This window comes from Plectropomus leopardus, chromosome 14 (genome assembly GCF_008729295.1).
Source record: "Plectropomus leopardus isolate mb chromosome 14, YSFRI_Pleo_2.0, whole genome shotgun sequence".
NCBI classification, from domain to species: domain Eukaryota; kingdom Metazoa; phylum Chordata; class Actinopteri; order Perciformes; family Serranidae; genus Plectropomus; species Plectropomus leopardus.
This window is the reverse complement of record NC_056476.1, coordinates 27777035-27795581: the sequence shown is the minus strand read 5'-3', so window position 1 is coordinate 27795581 and position 18547 is coordinate 27777035. Positions and strand designations below refer to the sequence as shown.

The 18547-nt window shown below is 38.2% G+C and overlaps 1 protein-coding gene across 1 annotated transcript in view; it reads right to left on the bottom strand.

The window, feature by feature from the left end:
* Window positions 1-18547, bottom strand: part of sntg2 (syntrophin, gamma 2) — a 90823-nt gene that overhangs the window by 53447 nt on the left and 18829 nt on the right. Inside the window, exon 8 of the mRNA XM_042500823.1 lies at window positions 5777-5901. Within this exon, the coding sequence (XP_042356757.1) occupies window positions 5777-5901 (125 nt within the window). The remainder of the gene's footprint in view (window positions 1-5776; window positions 5902-18547) is intronic.

Here is an 18547-nt window from a genome sequence, read left to right as displayed (position 1 = left end):
TGAAAATTCACACTGCTTTATTTTGCCTTTCCCTGATTGACTCCTGGAATTCATTAATTTTGTTTTTGCACAGTTTGACTGTTTAAAGGCCTGGGTGTGACCAGGTCTTTATGAAGACATAACAAAAATAAAAACATCAGAGAACACCAGAGAACATCAAAAATGCCCAAAGCCTGCTCTGCCTTATTTGAGGCAATACATTACTTAAATGTTTTCATGCTTCACCCTAATCTAAGACTGTAGCCAATCTACCACTGTGAAAAAGTAGCTGGGCACATATTTCCATTTTAAGATGAGATGCAATCAATAAATTGAGTTTTAGGATAAAAAACATGAGTTTCTTACTTTTACTGTTTTAATTAAACCAAATATGAGAGAAAAATTAACCAAATTAATGCAAAGGGTTTAATGAATTTGATTTCACCTTAAATGATACATAACTTTAGCACTTATTAAATTTTCCTTGCCAGCATAAAGAAGCACTTCACCTCACCTTTGCAGATCTAATGTTTGGACAGCAAAGGTTAATTCCAAACTGTGCTGCTGATTTTGAAAATGCCCTGCATATTCCGCGATTTCATAAAAAAAAAAAAAAAAAAATAGTGGCCTGGGAGTTGAGGTGCCAACCATGAATCCAGTTGGCGTTCGGCCCAAGTCCTTTGTTTCATGTGGCTACCCATCTCCCTCTCTCCTAATCTCACAACTGTCATCTCTCATCTGTCATGTAAACAATGGATCGTGTTCTGGCAAATGTAAAAGGCAGCAGAATGTTCAGTGTTTAAGGTATAAAAACAACAACAACCCTCCATTGTAGTTTGTGTTCTTGCACATTATTTTGCATTTTTCATTAAGAAAATGACATTTCCTATAGCTGCAGATCATAACTGTACTAGTTAAACAGAAAGGTTTATCATAAATTATCCAAACAGTCTCATCATGTTCTTTTGATATATAACTTTGAAACCCCTGTTAACATCTTTATTTGTTCATTCAGATACACCGCAGTCAGCCATGTTTTGTAGAGCTAACTCTGATATTGATGTGATCTCTGCCTCCAGGCCTCCTTTGACTGAACTCTCCTATTCCTGATTCAGGACTGGGTTGTTAAGGTTTAGTGTGACTAAGCTCCAAATCTCATCAATACATTTCTTCAATATTTCACTGCGCTCTAAGCAGTCATTAAACTGTTGATTGGACTTAACACTTGACAGAATTAGTATTACAGGATTGTTGCTTTAACTAAATAAAGCCTGAGGGCGAAGAGGAAGTCCTTAATGAGGCGTCTGAGCACTCCTCTGACAGGGATGTGGACCATGTTACGGATGAATAGCAACTGTTTGACTGTGTGATCAACCAACTGCAACCAACTGCAATTTTCTTCAATCTCTTGTTTGAAACCCCAGTCTAGTCCAAACCACTGCAGTCAAGCCAGCCACAGCTGCCTCACAACGTAGGAGTTGAGGTTGGAAATACTTTTCAGAACGGTGGAGGTAACAAAGTGGAGCATGTATCTTTTTATAGTATAAAAAGGTCCTCCACCAACCTTTCCCCTGCATCTGGTGAAAGTGAAACTGAGAGGATGCTGTTGTGTCTGTAGTAAATGTCTGTCTGGCAGCTTTGGCTGGCTTGACTAATGAGGTTTGGACTGGACTGGTGTTTGGGACTAGAGAATAGAGCATGCACAGTCAATGTGCTTGATCAGCCTACAGTCCACGTGGCTATAAAAAAATTTCTGCACGTGGACATCCGCATGGTGTCTTTGCGGACCCTCATGAACATTTGCAGATGTTGACATTGGCAGATAATGTTATTTACATCATGCAAACCAAAGCAGACCCTCGCAGACCTTTTTAGACATGTGGATGCTGAAAGTTGGATATTCTGCAGACATTCAGACTAGACCCCAAAGCGTCCTCTGAGTTTGACTTCCACCTGATGGCGTAGATCGGTAGACAGTTGTAGGACGGGCAGACTCAAACCCTGAAATGTACTATGAACAGTACTCCCTGTTTGTCCATGTGATCTTAACATTCAATGTGAGAAGTATGTCTGAGCCGTAGGAGTCTGGGTGTCATCATGGACAGTACATTGTCTTCTATGGTACTCATCACAATCAGCAATGCTACTCAGACTACATACTTTCACCTACTTTCACTTTCACCACCTCTGCTTTTCAGGACTGGGTTGCCCAGCTGCAGGCTGAGCAAAGTACTCCACATGTCCCTGTCCCCAGCAATGCTTTCAAGCTCCTCTTGGGAGATCCCAAAGCAATTTTCAGAGGGTATATAGCCCCTCTAGCGTGTTCTGCCGAGGGGCCTCCTTTCAGTTTGACACGCCTAAAACACCTCCAGCGAGGGAGCCACTCAGGAGGCATCCTGATCCGATGGCCGAATCAGCTCAGCTGGCCCCTTTCAACACAAAACAGTAGCAGCTCAACTCCTGATGTCTTAGCTCCTCACCCCATCTCTAAGACTGAGCCCCCGCCATCCTACACAAAAAAAAAAATTAACTTCACTGCTCGTATATGATATCTCATTCTTTCGGTCACCACCCGAAACTCATGACCATGGCACATCAAAAGCTTTCAATTCGACATCCCATACTGCCTATTGCTATTCTTCGAGACTCTTTGATCTTCCTCTCACGTCTTCAAAACTTCAATTGGTCCAAAATTCAGCTGCATGTATCATTACTAGAACTTCCTCCATTTATCATATCACTCCTGTTCTTCAGCAATTTCACTGGCATCCTGTTAAATATCACACTGATTTCAAATGTTCTGCTTCTCTCCTTTAAGGTCCCTCATTATCTATCCCATTTGTATTTTTCTGAACTCCTTAATATCACACACCCTCCAGTACTCTTAGATCCTCTACTGCAGTCCAACTCTCTTCACCATCTGTCCGCCTGACTACCATAGGGTCTAGAGCCTCAAGCTGTTTTGCCCCCCATCTGTGGAACTCTCTCCCATCAGACATACGCCATGCTGATTCTCTCAGACACGCACCTTTTTAAGCTGGCATATTTGGTCTGATCTTGACTCTAATGGTGATAGACACAGAAACTTGCACTAATAATGACTTCACTGTGATTTTTTTATACCTTGCTTTTTCTAATTATGATATTTGCCTGGTTATGTTTTGATACATTGCTGCTTTTTTTCACTTTGTATTGTAAGGTGTCCTTGACTGCTTTAAAAGTAGCTATAAATGAAATGCATTATGTTATTAAATTCATTATTTTACAATCTGTAAGAATTAGGAGTTGACAGATTATCAGCCTGGCTGATACCTTCATAGTGTATTATAAATGTGGTCTCCACAGAAAGCAAATCAAGCTTTACTTACTGCCTTTTTTGTTTTAATAGTTTTGTTTTAGCCCTTATGTTTTCTACAGTGATACATTGTACTGCTGCACTGACTTAAAAGTATATCAACTAATCACACCAAGATACATTTTTCAGTGTACCTATTTCAATGAACCCATTTGATGTTTTTATGTCATACAATATCTACGTCGATCTATTTATCCATGATGCTAATTATGATGAATGTTATTATAATTATAGTCATAATTACAGTCATTACCAACGATCCATCATCTGATTGGAGCCCTCTGCTCTATTCTCTTGTACTCTATCGACTGTAAGTGTCGGTTTAAGTTTCAGCAGCTTTGAGGGGACACATAAAAACAGTGCTGAACCGGAGCTGCAGTGCTGAAGCTTTCACATTCTCCTGCAGTATAGAGGATGGCATTCTTCCTTATCACGGGCAGCTGCCTATGGCTTAAAATTGGATAAGTCCCAATGAGGTGCCCAATAAACAAGTTTAATAAACATTTGTAATTAACTCAGCAGTGTGGAGTTCCATTATTTATTTTATCGTTATGTTCCTGTAATTCTTGAACTGTGCAGCTGAACACACCCTCAAGAGTGAGAGACTTCTGCTTAGCAAGAGAGCAAGAAATGATAAGGAAAACTGACTAAGATAAATCACTTCCAATTTAAACAAACTATTAGAAAAGATTTAATTAAGCCATCCGTAGACACTGCAAACATAAACACACTGTTCCACACTTAAACTTTAATTATCAGTATATTTTTAAAACCCAAATGTAAAAATAAGGTTAATTAAAAAACAGAAGACTTATGAAAGTATTACATATGATAAACCTGGCCAATCATATAAAGGTGTTAAGCCTTTGAAGCCTAAATCAATGTCACTTTTCTTGTATTTAAACCTTGAGCCAACTGGTTTGGCTTTTTTTTTTTTTCAGAAATTTATGGAAAAAAAGCAATTAGAAACATGGCAAAATTGTCCCGAAAATTGCAAAATTTTGTAGATTTAAAACGCCCTGTAAACATATATTAATAATTATCATTACTACATATTTCAATTTATTTTTCAAAATTATAATTATTATTAAGCAAATTTACTTTTCCTTTTTTTAGTCATTTTCAGTGGTTTTTTTTTTTTTTTAATTTCTTGCAAATTCTTGGGTCTTTTCTTCTTTCTTCCTCTGCTCATTTGTTTTTTTTTTCAATTTTTTAAAAAGAAATCAAGCCACTTTGCCCAAGTTTTAAAGGGCTAATCTCTTTTTGTCAGACTTTGATTATAACAACTATAATTAGTGTCTGTCATGAGTATAGACTGTATGACAGAAGTGTACGTAGCCACTGTGAGGTCACCCATTGGTCATTTGACTACTGTTCTGAGGCAAGTTTGGCATTTTGGCTGTCGCCATGTTGTTTTTTTGGAGCCAGAGGAGACCATATTTGGACGTGAGGTGATATCGTTGGTGAAGAGATGAGAGATTGGTGCATCTGACTGAGCAGCCCAGTCACAAGAAAACAACTGTATGCATTGTATGTTCTGCAAACCACAAATATAACGAAATTTTATTTGCATCATATCAAAGTTTTTAAAGGGATGTAATATATGAGCTGACTTTGTTATCGTGATATACAGTGGATAGCTGGTCACACAGGCGAAATGCTTGACATGGTGCAAACTGTTGTTCAAGACTAACAAACAAAAAACCTGATTGTTTTTTACAAATAAACCAACACGCACAACCTAAAAAAGTGAAAGCCGATATGCATTGGTGTATTTTTAATGTTTCAAGCTCCATGAATTAAAGGCCTTTTATGCTTTTCTAATCATGCTGAGTGTCTGGACCTGGATCTTTTACACCACAGTTTTTTTTTGTTTTCAAGTTCATCCCGTTTTTTTTTTTAAGTATTCCATTCCGTAAGCACTGGTGGTTTGAGGGACACCAGAAGCGCTCCTGCTGCCTCTCTTTTCATAAAAAGGAGTAAGCTGAAATAACTGTGTATGATTCAGCCTGGGTTATTAGCAAGCTAAATGAGATCTGTAAGTTATGATCACCAAATGTTAGTTGCACCATCTGTAATTCTGTAAAACAGTACACCTCTTAGGTTAATTTTTTTCTGCCCAGCAGTTTAGAAATAAAAAAAGCTGATTGAAAAAGCTTCCAAAGAAAAACAACAGTGAAACTACTGTACCCATGAAAATCGATACAAAAAGGACAGGCATAATAATCAAATGCATTTACAAGTTGGACCAGTGTTCTCACAGTCACACCTCCTGAGCGCGGTCCTCACTGCTGCGCTGACCTTTTAAGCCGTTTATGCCCGTGCATAGATATTGGCATTAACGTGCTCTCGCTTAAATGGAAAGTGCTTGCTAAGCCAACAACTGTGCTCAGTGAACTGTGTGCCTTGGAGGTGAATTATATCATGCTGGATTACCCTTACCTTAATTTATCTGTGCCAGCTTTGTATCTGGAGACTCTGGCCATCAACAAGGGCAGGGAGACGGCATCCAGCCAACGCTTCTCATACTTTGGTTCATTAGCTGAGGGCGAAGGGGGCGATGGAGCCTACGTGGAATACACGAGATATGCAATGAGCTTCCAGCTGCTTTTGATCATTGAGGATGTGGTCTGGATGCAACACTTGCTGAATATACATGAACAACAAAATTCCTTTCGTAACCCACGTTCATCAGCTGTACAGTATGCACTTTGACACTGGAAGTTCCTTTAAAGTCTTGTCTCTCCTGAGGTCATAGAATTATTTTCCAAAATACATTACAAACAGTGGCATTTTGTGTACATAATTATCAAATGTACTGCAATAAATTATTTTAACTTTTTGTTTTATGAGCACTGAGACCAGTCCTATTCCTTTCTCTCAGCAGGGGTGCATCATTCATTAATGGAGCAGACTGCAGGAGACTCATTTTCAAAACTCTACAGAGAATCGGCACTAAAGGATTATGTTTACATGCACAAAATATTACAGTGTGTTTGCCCTTTTCCAAAAAAGACAATATTCCAAATCACCTCTTTACACCTTCAATGAAAAATACATATTGCAGCCATGTATAGTCTAATAAAGGATTCATATCCCCTAGTACAACCTACCAGTTGTATTTATGCCATTAAAAAGGACCAGAGACCACTATGCCTTAATGAAGCTAAAATATCCCATCTTGAGTTGATGATGTCATTGTGAGCCTACACATTGGCAATATCTAAGGTGGGGGAGTTTCCGCCAAAACACTCACCAACTGCTAGCAGCTGTCACAGCTATCGATCATCCCCTTTTTGTAAAATTTAATAACAATTTAAAGCTGGGCTTATCATAAAAATGATTACTTGAAATAACACAGTGATGAGAGCTACCTCCAGTGGCAGAAACCATCTTTGGGAAAAAATTATTTGGTGTGTACTTTGAGTTTTTAGTTTGGCCTATGTCCTATTCACATGGAGGGGTGGGCTTCATGACCTATACTGCAGACAGACACCAGGGGGCAATCCAGATAGATAAGTTACACTTTGGGGAACAGTCATGTTGTCCATTTTTATATACAGTATATATAAAGGATGCACGTAAGTATGTGGGCAGTAACGTTTACAACATATCAAATGGATATATCCATTTTTGTACATTTTTGGAAAGGGAGCATAAATAAGCCCAAATGTGCCCTAAAGTGTCGTTTATAATATATAATACATATGTTTCACCTTTCAACCAGAACTGTGGGTTTCTCTTTTGGTCATGCCTCTTTTAGTTGGTTTGTGTACAATGACATCCATGACAACACACAGAGCATAGCATAAACAGGCAAGAGGCCGTGCACCGCAAACTGCAGTAAAAATACTTACTGAGATGCATATCCTGAATGTGCTGTATACATTACCAAATAGTGCTATTAAGACCAGAATAATACTGATATATTTCACATTTTTAAAATACTGAAAATGCAAATTAGAAAATGTCTCATTTGCATATTTTAAGATACACTTTCAGAAAACTTCAGAAAATATATATTTAAAAAAATTAACCAATCTGCAGTACTGACAATAGATGAGATTGTAAGCATAAATTTAAAGTCTTCACTGTGTACAGACATGCACACGTAAAAAAAAAGTGAGCTACATTCCCTCACTTCACACAAACAAGTGGGTCCACAGGAAAAGGACCATAAGTGGACAAAAACAGATGGACAGCCAGTGCCTCTTGACATGTTGTGGTGTAATGAAGGCATGTTAGTTAAAAATACACTTGCTGTTTGAATTGATGGATTACATTCATCTTGGTAGCAGTTTGTCTCTGTGAGCTCTTTAGAATAGATTTGTGAAAACAGTGAGCCTGCATTGTGAGCTTCTGACTGTGGCAAACACACAGGTGCATTTAGGCTCTTCATTGGCAATCATGAGCATTTGAAGAAACTGAAATTGCAGCTTAAAGGTGCCTGCTTTATGGCAATAATACACGCCTTAATGTGGCATGGAAACAGCTTTGCCTTTGAAAGCTGTGCGCTGGGTTATGGGTGCTTCCTGATAGTGGCAATATGCAGTGGTAAAAAGGACTTCAAATTACTTTAGAATGCACTTTACACTAATACACTATCACTGTAATGGCCAACACTTCCCTCCCCTTATTAGCAGTCTACTGATGGCCACTCTGCCGCTTGTAAACAGAGTCTCTCATTCAAACTCTTTTGTGCTAAAGGTTTTTATTTGACAATTGCCTGAAGGTTTTGTATAACTGAAATGACATAATGGGTGATTGCTGTACAAGAGGGATGTCATCCTTTTCAAAGAACTAATGCAAAGGCAAGATTAGGCAAATATATACCGATCAGCAGTGGTGTGGTGGAGGGTATACGCAGGTATACAAGGTATACCCAATTCTTTTCTGGTCATTAAGAGCACGTTTCAATCAAAAGCCGTCGGTATAGCACCTTTGGAACCAAAATGATCACCAATGAAGAGGTACCTCGACCGTAGATCTGAGTAGTGTTTCGACTGCAGACAGTACTCTTATATGTGGGTGGGGTGGTTGTTACTCACTGCTCTGTCCAGCGGCACTTGCTGTACTTCCTTGATCACCAGTGATACAGAGTGAAGTCTGCACCCTGTTTATCGTCTACAGATGAGACCACAGTCTCTCTAAATGGGATATTTATAAAAAGCAAGGTTTGTACATCAACTCCTTGACAGGCAAGAGCAGGGGTTTATTCTGCCCGAGCGCACCTAACAAATCTCCGACAGTCTGACAGGAGAATTAGAATATATGCTGTCCAGTCGCAATAATATACATTTTTGTGTCCTGATGGAGGGCCACTTCTATCAGAGACAGCCATTGCCATGAAGGGGTGTACTTGGTCTGAAACTGTGTTTGGGTGGGTGGTGCATGTCAAGTCAAATCCAGATGAATCCCAGGACCCAAGGTCTCCTAGCAGAAAATGTGGTTTTTAATATTGAACACACCAGACACTCACTGAAGACCCAACATTGACCTACATCCGGCCATTACAAAAAATCTAACTTAAGACCTAATCTTTGCCTGTACTTTCAGCAATGCTGGACTGAATTTGAGTCTCACCTCCGTCACTAAACTGTTAGATGAGGTAGCTGCTTGCCTGCTTACAGCCCTTCTAACTAGTAACAACTTTTCTGATAAGTTTTGGTCTGGGTTCAGAGTAAAACTGCACTGACAAGGTTAGCAAACAACCTCTCAACTAATTGCAAAGAAAGAGCTCAAGTCAAGAGAAAGTGAGGTCAAAACAAACTTGTAATATGAGGTAAGACTGTATTTCTTTAGCCATTGAGCTTTTTAGCAAAAACCTTTCCTGGTGGTTTGTGTTGTTCACTGCACACAGTAAATATATGCATTTGCATATATGAAAATATGCATTGTTCTTTCAACATTTCATTGTTAATGTGCTAACTGGCTAAGCAACAGCATGACAATCTTCTGGTTTCCCTTTTTGAATGGCGCTACAAACTACGGCCGTCTGCTGGTATGCCATCAGTAATAGTCTTTGCATTGCATTTATGTGCAACTTTTGGCCAAGACACAGATCTCGTAAGACAAACTAACACCCATTTTAAGTCGCCACTAGATCTTTGATGTTGGTGTGGTTTGTCTGGGCCTTTTCGGCGTACCCGCTGCCATTTTAAAAGCAGTGGGTACAAAACCAGAACTGAGAGATTTATTGATGATGCTGAAAAGACAGCGTTCTAACAGACTGAATAGTTGTTTTGTGAGGTTGCCTCGAATGAGGTCTGGGACACACATGGTTGGTTTAAAACTTTTAACAATTTTAGAAAAAGTGCAGCAGAGCATATTTATCCTTAAGCAATGATTAGCTCCATTGTTAATAACACTGGTATCAAAGTCTGAACTGTCGCTTCACAACACCAGATTGTAGCATGTTTCAGGTGCCTGAAAAATGATTCAGAATTTAAAGGTTTAATGAGGCCCCCTCTGAGACTGATGGTTGTGCATCAAAAAGCATTCACTCCGAAGGTCCTGAAGCACAATGTGTTTACAAAAGCTTCGATAGCTGGAAGGGTGCCACATTTAAATGCAAATCACACCACACTTAATGAAGAACAGATGCATTACACATTATCTAATGAGTTACAAGCTTAGGGATCAAATGAGTGAAGCTTTAGCAACATCAAACAGTGAATCATTCCCGCAGCTAAAGATTATCTGTCAGCACAAAATCCCCAAACTCCTCCAAACAACTGCAAACAATCTGATGGAGCCCCTGTAGCTTAATACGCACAGCACAGGAAGGTGTGTTCATCACAAAAGAACCAAATCACCTGCCCTGCTTGAGTTCAAAATGGCTGAACATATTACCTGAGCACTGAAATCGCCTCTGGGTGGAATGTAGTCAAGAGTGAACAGCAGAGAAAAACTGCCTACCTTTGCAAAGTGAGTCGCACATCATCGCTGAACTACAACATGTCGCATACAGACCCCTGTCAGCTCCTTGCCAGTAATTACTACATTTCTGAAGAAATTATCATCCTTTGCTCCATTTACGTCAACCCCGGAACAAAATGTTTTAGTCAAGTCTCAAGCGCACCTCTGCAGAGAGTCGGTGAGGTGGCAGGAAATAGAAAACTATCAGGCTGTCAGAGTGGATTACACTGACAAAGCACCGGCGTCTAACTGAGGAGCTGGAAAACAGGAACTCAAGCCACAGTGTTGTTCTTCACGTCAGTCAAACACTCCTTCATGAATATTGATACTTAAGAGGTGAACCAAGCTTAATTATTTGAAAGCATGTAAATGAATCAAGAGGTAAATGGTCCAGGGTGCAATGAAAAGGAAACCGTTATCAGTCATTTCAATGTCAAGAGAGCCCACCGAGGAGCAAGCATAGTATATTCTAATCACCTACAGCAGAGGAAACACTTGAGTCCAGTCTTGGACATTATCACGGTATTACAGTATACCAGGGTATTTAGAAATCCCGAAGGTATGTTTTTCAATCATAAATACAGGTGCTCCTTTTTCTTTTAAATTCACTGCATGTAGTGCACAGCGCGCACCACCAGTGCTCAGCCTCCAGTCTCTACTGGTGGAACAGGCAGCTGAGCAGACAATTAACAGGACTGTAAACAGCTGGTGGCCAGCAACGGCAGAGATAGATCGTGGTTGTTGGAATGATGAACTTACTAACTAGATCACTAATAACCAAGACGGTTTGGGTGGGTTTCATTTTATTCATGTTGAGTTTAAATAAAGTGTGTTTAATGATGAGTTAATGAGGCAATTAAGTCTCATCAGTCTTCTATGACTGAGAGAAAGTTGAATTCAAAAGGTGTACAGTTATATTTCTCTGTTTAAAAAGGAAGATGGATGTGAGAATATTACTTTTCTAAGCATTTTGTGTATTTCTATTCTGTATTTATTAGTCTGAAAAGCTGAAAGTAAGTGCTGCACTTGCCCTGGTGAGTTTTTCTTGCAAATCATGGCTTTATAATCTTGAGTATATTCAAGATGTTTTTGTATCTTTCTTTCTTTCTTTTTTTTAACTTTTCACTTAAAAAAAAATCAGAATATACACCCTTTCCCACCTCATGTGCTTTGGTTTGTTTCACCCAGCGTGAAATGCTGTGATGGATGTGTTTTTTAGAAGCAGATTTAGTGATTTGTGGCCCCAGGCAACCCCCCTCGTGTTAACTTTCACCCCTTCTCTAACTGGGAATGTTGGTGGGCTATCTGCAGTAAAACTGTCACTAATATTAGTATAAATGTGTTAATATATTTTTGGTAGTTAAACTATTAATACCACAAAGTAAAAGCACTACAATCAAATTTTTATTTAAAGTGAAGAGTGGAAGACAGGCATCATCAGAGCATTATACTTAGATTTATTTAGTCTGACAGAAGGCGGAAAATAATGTAGGAGAGAAAGTTTTACAGTGCTGAGTACAAACACACAGAAGTCTGACAAAAGGCAGGGGAAAATGTAGGAGAGAAGAAACATGTAGTGAAACTGTATTTCGAACCGAAGCTACATTATTTAGCTTTCTGATTGCAGCTAAGTTCTGGGTGTTTATCTAATGCAGATAATTACTAGGGGATACAAAATGGCACTTCATTATTAGGCTACATATTGAAAAGCTTTCTATATTACATCCATTATTACATGGGCTAAATGTGGTAGAGATGTCCATTGCTGCCATGCTGCAATGGAGGAGTCCTTTTGTGATGAGGTCTGGCAATTTATTTTTCCGTTGCATCAACTGTCCCCGAACTTGCCTTCTCTATTTTGACTTCTTTACCAACATTTCCAGAATGAGTTTGGACACCCCCCAATGAAATCGGTTGGCCTTGCAGCATCCAGCAGTTAAATGTACGGAAAGAGAGAGAGCGATATGAACCTAAAAAAAATCCAATGTCTTTTCTGACAAGAAAATGGGAGCATCATGCACCTCACCCCACCATGCCCCTTGTGGCTGTGCTGCGTTCGGGTTTATTGGGTCTGCTGTCAGTGGAGAAATTGCTGTCTCTTACTCCCTCCACTTTTTCTCCCGGTGTGATTGTTGAGCTTTAATGAAAAACGGTGAGTCTAAAAGTCTAGTTGTCCTTCCTCACTTCCAAGGACCCAAATCGAAAGCATTTACTTGTAATGTTTTTGACACTTTCAAAAAGTATCCTTGTACTGAAAATATCTATTTGTATTAACATTTGGCCTTTTGAAACAACAAAATTGACCCAAAGAAGCAAGGAGCATTGCTCACACCTTTTCATTAAGGGTTTTATTGGTGTTGGTGGTGTAATTGTTGCTGTTGAAAATGGTCAAAGTTACATTGGTTGAAAAATAAAAAGGAAAAACATCCCCAACCATATCCTTGGCAGGTGGCCTGCAACATTATTTGGGAGTATAAAATGAAAAGTATTGGTTCAGAGGAGGTCTAATATTCAGCTCCAATGCTCCAGCTCCCTGTTCTGTTATGGTTAGGGAAAGATTATGGTTTGACTTCGACCACAATCAAGTCTGGAAATGCAGCCAATGTCAAAACAACAGTTTTTGCTGTTTATTTGTCCAAAGTGGTCTGCAGCTTGGCCACCATTTAGTGACTTTACAGACGTTGTTTTGATGCATATAAAATGCAGCGTCATACAATAAGAACAAAGAGAATAAAGAGCAAACAATATTAATAGAATATAAAAGGAATACGCTTAAAAAACTAAAACTAAGAGACTGTACATATATACATATATACAAGTGTAAAGTGCGGAGTGACTGCAGTTGCAGAGGTACAGTAAGCAAAATTTGACCGGAATATAAGATATCTGTGGTTTGGGGAAATGTACACTGTCCATATTTTTATTTGGCGACTGGGGTGCAGAACCATATGTGTCTTTTAATAATGTTAGTGTTTTGTGTTTGCAAAATGAGAAATGTTTTGGCCACTTGACAATGTCACTCCAACATTCACTCTATATTGGACTGTTTTTAGTTTCTGCCGACTACTAAGAAAAGTATGTGGTGCTTTAGCAGCCAAATGCTCTGTTATGTTTGCTAGCAAGTTACTAACCATCTTGCTAAATGTGGTGAGGCAAGTGGGGGAAAGGGAAAATAACCGATACAGCATAGTAGTCCAGTATTTTTGTGTGATAATAATGTATTGATAATCTTACAATACATTACAATACATGGGTTTTTTAAAATTATATAAATTACCAATATTACAAATGAATTTTAAACTTTTGGTAGCCTACTAGAATAATATAATCAACTGTTCATTCAATTTACTAGATACATTATGCTGCAATAAAAAAATCATAGATAATAAAGACAAAACAGTTATCCTTAGGGGACATCATTTGCAGTTGGGTAATAAATGGTACTAAGGGTAATAAATTGCATGCATGTATATGTATTTTATTTATTTATTTATTTTTATTATACAACATAGACATCACAGGTCAATCTGAATCTACTGGGGTGGGAAGGGGAGAGTTAGACTTTCCATAACTAACTTTCCTTCTGGAGTATCAATAGCCAAAAAAAAAAAAGAAAAACATATGAGCTCATATGGATGAGATGCATGATTAATTCTTACACTCTGTACAAAACTCGATAAAAATTTGATCACAAAAAAAGAAAAAACAAAAGCACATGCTGGCATGGATGGTTAGAATAAGCCAAAAAGGCAGGTGGTAAGGGGTTGAAAAAAAAACCATCACAGCGAACACCTGACTCCTGCATGAAAGTCCCGGGTTTGTTGGACCCATCTATCACCCCTCTTGCTTCCCCTACAGGCACCCTTGCGTTCCTTATGTTATGTTGTTATCAACAACATTTCAACCTGACGCCATCCTGCCACATTTCATGCAGATGCAACAAGTTCCATCCGGCCATGTGCCATACAACTGTCCGCCAGAGTATAATAACGCCACAACCAGTTCTGTCAGACCACATTCTCAGCTGACGCCATTTATCACTGTTTCATGCAGATGTGACAGGTGCCATTGGCCGTTACAATATTAGGTGAAAAGCACAGTCAAAGTGGCAGTATTTTATGAGTTCGGAATGAGAGCAGGCTAAACTGAGACAATGAGCTGAATGGGACTATAAAATCCTGTAGATCTTAGAAAAACTGAGTTTGGTGATAACTCTCAGTGGATTACGTAATAAACAAACAAAGTCTTTTGTGTCATTCTTTGTAAATATATATATATATGATTTAAAGCAGCACTTATGTCTCCAATAAATTTTGAATTTTAACCTTTTAATACCTGGGCAATTTGGCTTGATTTCTTTCACAAATATGGGAGGGCGACAAGCAACTTAACAAGAATTGGCTTGAAAAATAGGAAGAGATTTGTAAAAGTTACAATAAAATTATCCGTAAAAGCAAAAAAAAAAAAAACAAAAACCCTCAAGAAAGTTAAAAAAAAGAGAATACTTTTTTCTCGTTTCTGTAAGCTTAAATATATAATTAAGACTTATGAATATAGTTTTCTGGAGGTTTTGATTATATCTGTGCGGCTCTCCAAATAATTCAGATCATTTCATTGTCATCTTTTACCCTTTTTTTTTTTTTTTTTTTGCAGTTTGCGGGACATCTCTTGCCAAGTTGCACATTATTTTTCTCTCCATGTTTTTGAAAGAAATCAAACTAATTTTCTCAGAGTTTAGTATGTTAGTGGAGAAAATGTCGATCCAGGTTTTAAGTTTATGACTTAGTAATGAAAAAGGACTTACCCTGTCCTAAGCAAAACTCAGATGAGAAAAATGCAAACCTTTGTTCAAAGTGTGAGCCAAGAGCAAAAAAATAGCCAGTTCTGACTACACTGAATGTGCAGGAGTTGTGCACTAAGTTTGAGGTCATTTACTATTCCAACCCCTTGCTCCACCACATGCTTAATGACCCTCTTCCATTACAGACTATTTCACATGATGCACAGTTGCTTAATGACATGCAATGCCTTTTTTTTTTTTTGCATTTGGTGAAAGAAAAAAAAACAGTCATGAGTTGGCCTACTTTCCTGCAAATCTCTATCTGGAGGCTTCCTATCATTATAGTCTGAACATTAAAGTGAATTCACAACTTATACAGCACTGGGGAGAAAAAAACAGCACAAGCAATTACTCTAAGAACAAAAACAACCACTCACTTAATAGTCCTTTTTTTGTGAGGCGAGAGGAATCTCACTCGACACGAAGAAAATCTAACTGGAGGCTTGCTTAAATGTTATTTCTAAGGTGTAGAAAGCGCGGGGCTAACTGTATTTGTCAGCTACCTCGTCTTCAACTTCGACCGGAGAAATCATCGTAAAAATCCCTGCTGGAGCCTGCTGACCTGTTATGTCACGCTGAGTCATAGCGTATTTGTTTTTGCATAAGTTTGCATGTGTCAAGGTCTGTATTTTTACTCAGATAAAACAGGAGCACATAGTGGGAACAGGAAGAGATGTAGACAATGCGAAGGCCAAGTGCACTGGGATGTTTTGCCTCCTCCAGCCACTGCAGGGGATTTACATGGCAACACTTCAAATCTAGATCATCTGTGAAAGGTAAAAGCGGCCTCCTGTTGTCCTTCATGCTTCCTCTGAATAATTCATGTGAAGTGATGAGCGAGAGATGCGGCCTTGTTGACCTCAACCCATTTTCATTATAGACTAGTGTCAATACGTATTAACCCTTTGAAACCTGGAGTGACAGCACTTTTCTTGTGCTGCTTTCTGACTCATTTTTCAGAAAATTATTGTTAAAAAGCTGGGTAAAAATGTCAAGGGACAAAAAGAAAATAGCTAGGGAAAAACTTCATGTATAAATATAATTACAAATCCTTTTTCGTGTTTTAGTTTCCAATTTTCAGATAATTTTTCTTGTACTTTTTAGAAATTTCTTCCTAGTTTGAGGGTGATTTCTTCTTTCCTTGCTCATTGCCTTTGAGCTGAAATTATGTTATGAATAAATATAATCTTAAGCATTTTTTCCAAGTCTTGTTTGCTGGTTTGTTTCTTTTTACCTTCTCTTTTCCTTTTCTTTTTGTTGTTGTTTTTTTGCTAATTTTGCTCATATTTTTACACAAATTCCTTGCTAATATTTTGGTCATTTTTGCTTTTTGGTGCTCCTTGTTTTTTTTTGCTCCTTGTAATTTTTTTTTTTTTAACCAACTTTTTAACTTTGTTTTTGGTCATGTTTTTCATTTTGTAGCTCATTGCTTTCTTCACATGTTGAAAGAAATCAAAGCCAATTTGCTCATGTTTCAAAAGGTTAAAAAGAATGAAATATTGGCTTTGGCGAAGAACATGAAACATTTACATTTTTCACTACTCCACACTCACAGAACGTGATGTTTAGCTAGGGAAGCGACGTCAAGCTCAATTTGCTTGATATTTCTGCAGCTTGAGCAACACTAATGTACTAATGGAGAAAATGTGATTGATACTAGAGCCATTCCTCAAGGATGGGCACAGCAATATGGGCTATGTTTTCAGACGCTGGTGCTGAATTTCTCCTGTTGATTGGGGCAATGGGCGGACAGCATCACATTGTGCTTCGCTAAGATTGAAATATCCCTCTGTGGAATCATACTACAGTGAAGCTACTCCCAGGCCTCATCCCAAGCAGTGCATGCTGTAATCACAGTCGTCACCGCTCCGAGATCAAGCGAGCTCGAGGAGCTAATAACAGCTTTGCAGGATAACACGCAAGAAAATGAATGATATGACAGTTTGTTCTTCCTTTTGATCCTCAGAAAACCCGACCGCTGATTGGACTGCTGGGTGGTTTTACACTGAAGGCAGTTATGTTGCTGTATTGCTGCTGTGTTACATATTGATCATGTGGCTGCAGACATGAAAATTAATAACAATGTGGAATTCCACTCATTCAACATTTATTATACCATGGTGTGGGTGAAAACTATTAGTATTATCAGCAATTAATGGACACCCTGCAGCCAACTGCTACGTAGTTCCAGTAAAACTATCTGCAGTCTAACTTAATGCACTTGCTGCATCAGCCTGTATGTGAAAATGAGTAACCATAGCAACAGCAACACACTCAAAGCCTACGTTTACATTTTATTGAAACAAGCTAACATCCAATTAAAACTAAAATTGACTACAACAGGTTTTAAAGGTCCCATATTTTGCTCATGGCACCGTTCATATTGTATTCTATAATAATAATAATAATATCAAATAAAAATAAAAAACACAAAATATAAATAATATATAAAATATATAAATACAAAAAATAATATAATTGCATTGTATGAACATTTTTTCATGCTTTGCTGTTTCATGTTCAAAAAACACTTTATTTTTCTCATACTGTTTGCCGGAATATACCTCTATTCACTCTCCATCTGAAATGCTCTGTTTTTGCGCCTCTATTTAAGCCCACCTCCCGAAAAAAGGCCTTGTGTGCTCCACATCGGGGCTCTCATAATAGCCACGAAATTACTATAACAGCGCTGTGCTGGCTCTTTAAACCTTTGTAAACCCTTTAACTGGAATTGCGTTGCTAGTAAAGGCTTGGATCCCCGTTTACTTCCTGTCAGTTGATGTCATTTAAACACAGTAAAACATTAAAAAAAAAAAAAAAAAATCAGAATTTTTATGCTTTGTTTCAAGTTTTAAAAGTATAGTTGTGATATCACAAATTTATGGAACTCCTGACGGCCCGTTCAAAGCAACAGCTTCTGAACACAGACTGTGCACTGTAAAAAGAAACAATTTGTTTTCAAATTTAAAGTTGACTGAATCTGAGAAGACAAATTGAGGAATTTTCAAAATAATAAAACTTGTTTTCTCAAATTCAACTTCAAATTTTAAAGCAGCCCCGGCACCAACTTTTTTTTAAGTTAAAACAAACGGTGTCTTTTTACAGTGTCTGTATTTCTCTGTGGATTGAGTGTTTCGATACGTTCACAGTATTTATATAGCACCTGTACTTGCTTTATATCATATTAAGACCTGGATATGTGACTTTTAACAATATGGGATCTTTAAGGCAGACACTAGAAGCACCCAGGCGTCGTAACCATATTTCTCTGGGCATTCTAGCAACGTCTAAATATCATGTTTACAGGAAAAGGTCTATTCAGCTATTCTTTATGTACACATAGTGCATTCAGCTGCTTAACACAGACTAAAAACTGAAAATAATAAGTCAACAGTCTCATAAAATAAGCCAACGATGACTCACACAGGACCGAAACCCAGTCTCCTGAGTTTCAC